We start from the raw sequence: 10,106 nt of genomic DNA, 5'->3' as shown, positions 1-10,106 counted from the left end.
AACTCTATCCATAGCCCACGCCTCGCAACCATACAACATTGTTGGAACCACTATTCCTTCAAACATACCCATTTTTGCTTTCTGAGATAATGTTCTCGACTCCCACACATTCTTCAAGGCTCCCAGGATGTATGGTATGTATACAATTATGAAGAGAGGAGAATGAGGGGTACCAGGTGAAGGTCGGTCTGTGGCATGGGTGTATGATGCCACCATGGCTGTTTAATTTGTTTATGGTTAGGGTGGTAAGGGAGGTAAATGCAAGAATCTTGGTGAGAGGGGTGAGTAAGCAGTATGTTGGGGATGATACAGCACTGGTGACAGATTTGAGATAGAAACTGCAGAAATTGGCGACTTAGTCTGAAAGTGTTTGTGAAAGAAGGAAATTGAGACTGAATGTGAATAAAAACAAGGTTATTAGGTTGAGGGACAGGTTATTTGGTGTGTGAGTTTGAGGAGAAAAATTGGAGAAAGTGAAGTGTTTTAGATACCTGGGAGTGGATGTGGCAATGAATGGAACCAAGGATGTGGAAGTTAGTCATAGGGTGGGTGAGGTGGTGAAGGTTTAGGGAGTACTGAAATATGTGGAAAGAGGGATTGTTATCTGGGAGGGCAAACATGGGTGTGTCCAAACAATATAATATGGATGTGAGCTATTGATGAGGATGTGCAGAGGAGGATGGATGTGTTGGAAATGAAATGTCTGAGGAAAATATGTGGTGTTAGGTGGTCTGATTAAGTAATTAATAAAAGGGTTAGAGAGATGTGTGGGAATAAAGAGTGTGTTTTTGAGAGTTGAAAAGGGTGTGTTGAAATGGTTTGGACATACGAAAAGAATGTATGAAGAAAGGCATGGGGTATTGATGAGGATGTGCAGAGGAGGGTGGATGTGTTGGAAATGAGATGTTTGAGGACAGAATGTGTTGTGAGGTGGTTTGATCAAGTAAATAATGAAAGGGAAAGAGAGATATGTGGAAATAAAAAGAATGTTGGGAGAACAGAAGAGGGTGTGGTGAAATTATTCAGACATATGTAAAGAATGGTTGAGGAAAGAATGACAGGATATATGTGTCAGAGTTGGAGGGAACAAGGAGAAGCGGGAAATCAAATTGGAAGTGGAGGGATGGAGTGAAAAAATTTGAGTGATTGGGGTCTGCACATACTGGAGGGTGAGAGGTGTGCAAGGAATAGAGTAAGAACAGTGTGGTATACCAGGGTCGAGATGCTGTCAGTGGACTGAACCACTGCATGTGAAACGTCTGGGGTAAGCCATGGAAAGGTCTGTGGGGCCTGGATGTGGATAGGGAGCTGTGGTTTCAGTGCATTACGCATGACAGCTAGAGACTGAGTGTGGATGAATGTGGCCTTTTTTGTCTGTTTTCCTGGCACTACCTCACTAAAGCAGTGGGTAGTGATGCTGTTTCCTATGAGGGGGTGGCACCAGGAATGGATGAAGGCTAGCAAGTATGACTATGGACACGTGTGTACATGTTTATGTCTGTATGTGTATGTGTACATGTCGATATGTATATGTATGTATATGTGCGTGTATGGGTGTTTAAGTGTATATGAGTGGATGGGCCATTCTTTGTTTGTTTCCTGGTGCTACCTCGCTGACATGGGAAACGGTGATCAAGTATAATAAAAAATAAGATGTGTGTGTGTTTGCGTGTGTCAGAATTGGGAGAAACAAGGAGGAGGAGGAAATCAAGTTGGAGATGGAAGGATGAAGTGAAAAAGATTTTTAGTGATCACAGCCTGAATATGCAGGAGGATGAAAGGTGTGCATCGGATAGAGTGAATTTGAACGATGTGGTATACAAACAAGGGTTGACATGCTGTCAATGGATTGAACTAGTGCACATGAAGTAGCCAGGGTAAACCTTAGAAAGGTCTGTGGGGCCTGGTTGTGACTAGGGAGCTATGGTTTGGATGCATTACACATGATGGCTAGAGAATGGATGTAAGCCAATGTAGCCATCCTTCATCTTTTCTTAGCTCAGCCTTGCTAATGTGGGTAAGGGCAATGAAATCTGAAAAGAAGAATGCTATGAAAGAATTCTTTGTATGGAGATGTTGTAAGTGGAAAGAATGGCCTCACTTGATGAATTAACTTGGAAAAGAAAGAAGCACATTTCTAAGCATGGAACTCCATGAGTTGAGAATGTGCATAAGTGATTTTTGTAAGCTGTATATATTTGATCCACCCCTCAGCATTGGGAATGGTATAATGGTAATAGGTATAGATTTAATTAGAATTAACTTTAATACTGTAGCTATGTGTGCCATGCAATGATGTAAAGGAGGGTCTAAGGATGCTTTACGAAGAGAACTTGAAAGAACAGTTGTGGAAGGGGTCTGTTGGTATATTGGAGTTGGTTTTGTGAAATGCATGTGAATTTAGAAAGAATATAAAGTGAAGAGAAATCTATGGATAATTCTGACTGCATGGTGTGCATGGAAGACTGCTGAAAGTTATTAAGAGTTTTTATGTTTGGAGGACAGGTTGTACCTCTTTAATCTGGCAAGCCTGGGACCTGGCTATTATTGGACCACAGAAAATGCAGTACACAGCTGACAATCCATCTCATAGTATTCACACAGTCTTTACAGTAACTTCACCTTTTCAAGCATAGATAATGATTTAAGCTTATTAGCACAAGCACCATCTTCTGCACCTCTTGGTCTCTTGGATGACATGCTGAAGGGCTAAAATACAGCTGAATACAAGAAATTAACAGGATTGTTAATTACCTTGGCTACAGTGTAGACAGATTTTGGTGCCTTAGTCTGCTAACAGTGCCTCCCTGGTGGCAGATCCATGAACTGATAACTAATGGCAGCAGATTCAAAATGTGCCAGACCATGGGAGTTGCTGGACCACAGAGCACCAGATTAGAGAGGTACAACCTGTAGTTCATCTATTACATAAAGTGATGGTGTGAGTGAGTGGTGTGAAATAAATGATGTGTAATGTCATTAATGGTTTTAATGGATGGGGCATTATGTGAGATGAGACATGTTGGGTGATTTTGGTGTAATACTTAAGGATTATTCACTTAAAGGCTCAGTTCATGATGCTACCTTGCAGAGATGGGAAAGGGGAGCACATAAAAGGAAATGAAAAGTAGACTAAAAGTCGTAGCTGTATTTCCTTAGAATGAAGTTACCAAGCTTCTGATTATTATTTTTGCCATGGTAATACCAAGTGTGATTACTGTGTTTGTGTTAAGGTTTCTTGTGGATGAATATCAAAAATTTATAGTAACTTAGTTGCTATGATTATGATTATAGATATTTTTTCCTCTTAGGCTCAGTCATATGTTCTGGACTCTGCCTTGCTTTCAAAAGAAATAGCAAACATGTACAAATTAAAGAAAGAAGCGATAGCACTTGAATAATTATAGACTGTTGTATGGAAATATGGTGAAAGAATAGGTTGAGCTACAGGCAGGTGCTGCAATGAAAGATGAACGAGGAGAATATACATTATTAAAGGATCTGGTTATTTGGATTATGCCATGAACATATGAATGTTTGTTGAAAGATCATGCAAAATGGAACATATATGGACAATTATCAGTTTAGAAAAATCAAGATTATAATGAATGATTCTAGGAAAAGATCTTTAGGTTAGTATTTAAATTTTTTTTTGTTTTCTCCTAGGTCCACGAAGATGTACATCAAGCTCACAATTAAGCAAAGTAGACACTGACTGTGGCCCAATCTCAGTTACTACTTCCACTGGCCTTGTCACCTCTGCTTCTGTCAACAGCTTAAGCTGTACTACTTACAGTAAAACATCATCTTCTATTAGTAGCAGAAGTGCTTCATGCCTTCCTCGCTCCTCTTCTGCAACAAACATAGTATCCTCATCTCTATCCAAGTCTTCATCTGCCTCAAGTCTCAACTCTGTTTCATCTGTTTCTTCTTCAAGTCTCTCAAATTCTAAATCAGTTGAACACAGACGATCAGCCATGAAGAAAATTGCAGAGTGTAGAGTTCCTCAGTCCAGGTTGACACTCATCAGATCCAACAAGACAACAGTTGTCCATCACCCAAATCCATTTGCTGCCAAGTAGGTAAAAAGTTTGATGAGTAATGAAGATTTCTAGAAAGGTTTATATTTCCAGAAATTACACAGAACTAATCCTTATTATCAGTCTTGAGAAGACAGCAGCACATGCACCCATCACATGGAAAGTCAGAGTGAAACATAAAGTCAGCTTGAATGAGTGGGTACTGCAATCCCAACATTTGTGATGCAACCTTACTAAAGCATGGAGTGCATCTAGGTGAAATATAGATTACAAATTTCTTATTTCTTATTTATTTTTTATTTAATTTATTATCCCTTAAAGTGCGAAGTGCTTTCCATAAGGGCAGCTCGACAGGCTGTGATTTGCCTTCTATAAGCCAGATATGAGGACTGATGGTTCTTGCCGTCATTTAAATTCCCAGTTGTTGTATGGTTTTATCTTTTATCTACGGATTTAACTAGGAACTTAACACAGCAAGAAAAAATATCTTGCATCAGTCACCCAAGTATCATCAAAGAGAGTAATTGTGTCATCTGGGTGGAAAGTCGACCCTGGTATACCACATCGTTCCAATTCACTCTATTCCTTGCACGCCCTTCACCCTCCTGCATGTTCAGGCCCCGATCACTCAAAATTTTTTTCACTCCATCTTTCGACCTCCAATTTGGTCTCCCACTTCTCCTCGCTCCTTCAACCTCTGACCCATATATCCTCTTAGTCAATCTTTCCTCACTCATTCTCTCCATGTGACCAAACCATTTCAAAACACCCTCTTCTGCTCTCTCAACCACATTCTTTTTCTTACCACACATCTCTCTTACCCTTACATTACTTACTCGATCAAACCACCTCACACCACACATTGTCCTCAAACATCTCATTTCCAGCACATCCACCCTCCTCTGCACAAGTCTATCTACAGCCCACGCCTCGCAACCATATAACATTGTTGGAACCCCTATTCCTTCAAACATACCCATTTTTGCTTTCCGAGATAATGTTCTCGACTTCCACACATTCTTCAACGCTCCCAGAACTTTCACCCCCTCCCCCACCATATGGATCACTTCAGCTTCCATGGTTCCATCCGCTGCCAAACCCACTCCCAGATATCTAAAATATTTCACCTCCAATTTTTCTCCATTCAAACTTACCTCCCAGTTGACTTGTTTCTCAACCCTACTGTACCTAATAACCTTGCTCTTATTCACATTTACTCTCAGCTTTCTTCTTTCACACACTTTACCAAACTCAGTACCAGCTTCTGCAGTTTCTCACATGAATCAGCCACCAGCGCTGTATCATCAGCGAACAACTGACTCACTTCCCAAGCTCTCTCATCCACACCAGACTGCATACTTGCCCCTCTTTCCAAAACTCTTGCAATCACCTCCCTAACAACCCCATCCATGAACAAATTAAACAACCATAGAGACATCACACACCCCTGCCCCAAACCTACATTCACTGGGAACCAATCACTTTCCTCTCTTCCTACACGTTCACATGCCTTACATCCTCGATAACAACTTTTCACTGCTAACAACTTGCCTCCCACACCATATATTCTTAATACCTTCCACAGAGCATCTCTGTCATCTCCATCATATGCCTTCTCCAGCTCCATAAATGCTTCATACAAATCCATTTGCTTTTCTAAGTATTTCTCACATACATTCTTCAAAGCAAAGACCTGATCCACACATCCTCTACCACTTCTGAAACCACACTGCTCTTCCCCAGTCTGATGCTCTGTACATGCCTTCACCCTCTCAATCAATACCCTCCCATATAATTTCCCAGGAATACTCAACAAACTTATACCTCTGTAATTTGAGCACTCACTTTTATCCCCTTTGCCTTCGTACAATGGCACTATGCAAGCATTCCGCCAATCCTCGGGCACCTCACCATTATTCATACATACATTAAATAACCTTACCAACCAGTCAACAATACAGTCACCCTCTTTTTTGATGAATTCCACTGCAATACCATCCAAACCTGCTGCCTTGCCGGCTTTCATCTTCCGCAAAGCTTTTACTACCTCTTCTCTCTTTACCAAATCATTTTCCCTAACCCTCTCACTTTGCACACGACCTCAACCAAAACACCCTATATCTGCCACTCTATCATCAAACACATTCAACAAACCTTCAAAATACTCACTCCATCTCCTCACATCACAACTACTTGTTATCATCTCCACGTTAGCCCCCTTCACTGAAGTTCCCATTTGTTCCCTTGTCTTACGCACTTTATTTACCTCCTTCCCAAACATCTTTTTTTTTTTTTTTTTTCATACTATTGGCCATTTCCCGCGATAGCGAGGTAGCGTTAAGAACAGAGGACTGGGCCTCTGAGGGAATATCCTCACCTGGACCTCTTCTCTGTTCCTTCTTTTGGAAAAAAAAAAAAAAATAATGATACTTTCTCACCCCAACTCTCATTTGCCCTCTTTTTCACCTCTTGCACCTTTCTCTTGACCTCCTGACTCTTTCTTTTATACATTTCCCAGTCATTTGCATTATTTCCCTGCAAAAATCGTCCAAATGCCTCACTCTTCTCTTTCACTAATAATCTTACCTCTTCATCCCACCACTCACTACCCTTTCTAATCTGTCCCCCTCCCACGCGTCTCATGCCACAAGCATCTTTTGCGCAAACCATCAATGCTTCCCTAAATACATCCCGTTCCTCCCCCACTCCCCTTACGTCCTTTGTTCTCACCTTTTTCCATTCTGTACTCAGTCTCTCCTGGTACTTCCTCACACAAGTCTCCTTCCCAAGCTCACTTACTCTCCTGACTCTTTTCACCCCAACATTCTCTCTTCTTTTCTGAAAACCTCTGCAAATCTTCACCTTCGCCTCCACAAGATAATGATTAGACATCCCTCCAGATGCACCTCTCAGCACATTAACATCCAAAAGTCTCTCTTTCGCGCGCCTATCATTTAATATGTAATTCAATAACGCTCTCTGTCCATCTCTCCTACTTACATACGTATACTTATGTGTATCTCTCTTTTTAAACCAGGTATTCCCAATCACCAGTCCTTTTTCAGCACATAAATCTACAAGCTCTTCACCATTTCCATTTACAACACTGAACATTCCATGTACACCAATTATTCCCTCAACTGCCACATTACTCACCTTTGCATTCAAATCACCCATCACTATAACCCGGTCTCGTGCATAAAAACTACTAACACACTCACTCAGCTGCTCCCAAAACACTTGCCTCTCATGATGTTTCTTCTCATGCCCAGGTGCATATGCACCAATAATCACCCATCTCTCTCCATCAACTTTCAGTTTTACCCATATCAGTCTAGAGTTTACTTTCTTACACTCTATCACATACTCCCACAGCTCCTGTTTCAGGAATAGTGCTACTCCTTCCCTTGCTCTTGTCCTCTCACCAACCCCTGACTTTACTCCCAAGACATTCCGAAACCACTTTTCCCCTTTACCCTTGAGCTTCGTTTCACTCAGAGCCAAAACATCCAGGTTCCTTTCCTCAAACTACCTATCTCTCCTTTTTTCTCATCTTGGTTACATCCACACACATTTAGACGCCCCAATCGGAGCCTTCGAGGAGGATGAGCACTCCCCGCGTGACTCCTTCTTCTATTTCCCCTTTTAGAAAGTTAAAATACAAGGAGGGGAGGGTTTCCAGCACCCCTACTCCCATCCCCTTTAGTTGCCTTCTACAACACATGAGGAATGCGTGGGAAGTATTCTTTCTCCCCTATCCCCAGGTAAGAGAGATGTGTGGTAATAAAAAGAATGTGGTTGAGTGAGCAGAAGAAGGTGTTTTGAAATGGTTTGGTCACATGGAGAGAATGAGTGAGGAAAGATTGACAAAGACGATATATGTGTCAGAGGTGGAGGGAATGAGGAGAAGTGGGAGACCAATTGGAGGTGGAAAGATGGAGTGAAAAAGATTTTGAGTGATCGGGGCCTGAACATGCAGGAAGGTGAAAGGCGTGCAAGGAATAGAGTGAATTGGAACGATGTGGTATACCCGGGTCGACGTGCTGTCAGTGGATTGAACCAGGGCATGTGAAGTGTCTGGGATAAACCATGGAAAGTTCTGTGGGGCCTGGATGTGGAAAGGGAGCTGTGGTTTCGGTGCATTATACATGATGGCTAGAGACTGAGTGTGAATGAATGTGGCCTTTGTTGTTTTTTCCCAGCGCTACCCCACGCACATATGGGGGGAGGGGGTTGTCATTTAATGTTTGGCGGGGTTGCAACGGGAATGAATAAGGGCAGACAATATGAATTATGTACATGTGTATATATGTATATGTCTGTTTGTATATATATGTATACATTGAGATGTATAGGTATGTATATGTGCGTGTGTGGATGTGTATGTATATACATATGTATGTGGGTGGGTTGGACCATTCTTTCGTCTGTTTCCTTGCGCTATCTCGCTAGTGCGGGAGACAGTGACAAAGTGTAATAATAATAATGAATATATATATATATATGGGTGAGAGGGTTAGGGAAAATGATTTGGTAAACAGAGAAGAGGTAGTGAAAGCTTTGCGGAAGATGAAAGCCGGCAAGGCAGCAGGTTTGGATGGTATTGCAGTGGAATTTATTAAAAAAGGGGGTGACTGTATTGTTGACTGGTTGGTAAGGTTATTTAATGTATGTATGACTCATGGTGAGGTGCCTGAGGATTGGCGGAATGCGTGCATAGTGCCATTGTACAAAGGCAAAGGGGATAAGAGTGAGTGCTCAAATTACAGAGGTATAAGTTTGTTGAGTATTCCTGGTAAATTATATGGGAGGGTATTGATTAAGAGGGTGAAGGCATGTACAGAGCATCAGATTGGGGAAGAGCAGTGTGGTTTCAGAAGTGGTAGAGGATGTGTGGATCAGGTGTTTGCTTTGAAGAATGTATGTGAGAAATACTTAGAAAAGCAAATGGATTTGTATGTAGCATTTATGGATCTGGAGAAGGCATATGATAGAGTTGATAGAGATGCTCTGTGGAAGGTATTAAGAATATATGGTGTGGGAGGAAAGTTGTTAGAAGCAGTGAAAAGTTTTTATCGAGGATGTAAGGCATGTGTACGTGTAGGAAGAGAGGAAAGTGATTGGTTCTCAGTGAATGTAGGTTTGCGGCAGGGGTGTGTGATGTCTCCATGGTTGTTTAATTTGTTTATGGATGGGGTTGTTAGGGAGGTAAATGCAAGAGTTTTGGAAAGAGGGGCAAGTATGAAGTCTGTTGGGGATGAGAGAGCTTGGGAAGTTAGTCAGTTGTTGTTCGCTGATGACACAGCTCTGGTGGCTGATTCATGTGTGAAACTGCAGAAGCTGGTGACTGAGTTTGGTAAAGTGTGTGGAAGAAGAAAGTTAAGAGTAAATGTGAATAAGAGCAAGGTTATTAGGTACAGTAGGGTTGAGGGTCAAGTCAATTGGGAGGTGAGTTTGAATGGAGAAAAACTGGAGGAAGTGAAGTGTTTTAGATATCTGGGAGTGGATCTGGCAGCGGATGGAACCATGGAAGCGGAAGTGGATCATAGGGTGGGGGAGGGGGCGAAAATTCTGGGGGCCTTGAAGAATGTGTGGAAGTCGAGAACATTATCTCGGAAAGCAAAAATGGGTATGTTTGAAGGAATGGTGGTTCCAACAATGTTGTATGGTTGCAAGGCGTGGGCTATGGATAGAGTTGTGCGCAGGAGGATGGATGTGCTGGAAATGAGATGTTTGAGGACAATATGTGGTGTGAGGTGGTTTGATCGAGTGAGTAACGTAAGGGTAAGAGAGATGTGTGGAAATAAAAAGAGCGTGGTTGAGAGAGCAGAAGAGGGTGTTTTGAAGTGGTTTGGGCACATGGAGAGGATGAGTGAGGAAAGATTGACCAAGAGGATATATGTGTCGGAGGTGGAGGGAACAAGGAGAAGAGGGAGACCAAATTGGAGGTGGAAAGATGGAGTGAAAAAGATTTTGTGTGATCGGGGCCTGAACATGCAGGAGGGTGAAAGGAGGGCAAGGAACAGAGTGAATTGGAGCGATGTGGTATACCGGGGCTGACGTGCT

General features: G+C 42.0%; 1 protein-coding gene and 1 long non-coding RNA gene across 4 annotated transcripts in view; one reads left to right on the top strand and one right to left on the bottom strand.

Moving 5' to 3' along the window:
* LOC139762751 (uncharacterized) overlaps window positions 1-10,106 on the top strand; it is a 173,211-nt gene that overhangs the window by 38,864 nt on the left and 124,241 nt on the right. Inside the window, 1 exon segment of the mRNA XM_071687858.1 lies at window positions 3,667-4,078. Within this exon segment, the coding sequence (XP_071543959.1) occupies window positions 3,667-4,078 (412 nt within the window).
* The window catches only part of LOC139762753 (uncharacterized), a 471,178-nt gene continuing 464,995 nt past the window's right edge, over window positions 3,924-10,106 (bottom strand). Inside the window, exon 11 of one of the 3 annotated variants that reach the window (XR_011715828.1) lies at window positions 3,924-4,071. This is a non-coding gene — a long non-coding RNA (uncharacterized lncRNA). The remainder of the gene's footprint in view (window positions 4,072-10,106) is intronic. The other 2 variants (XR_011715827.1, XR_011715829.1) reach the window with 2 other exon arrangements.

The sequence above is a fragment of the Panulirus ornatus genome, chromosome 44 (genome assembly GCF_036320965.1).
Source record: "Panulirus ornatus isolate Po-2019 chromosome 44, ASM3632096v1, whole genome shotgun sequence".
Lineage (NCBI taxonomy): Eukaryota > Metazoa > Arthropoda > Malacostraca > Decapoda > Palinuridae > Panulirus > Panulirus ornatus.
This window is presented reverse-complemented; position numbering and strand designations above follow the sequence as displayed.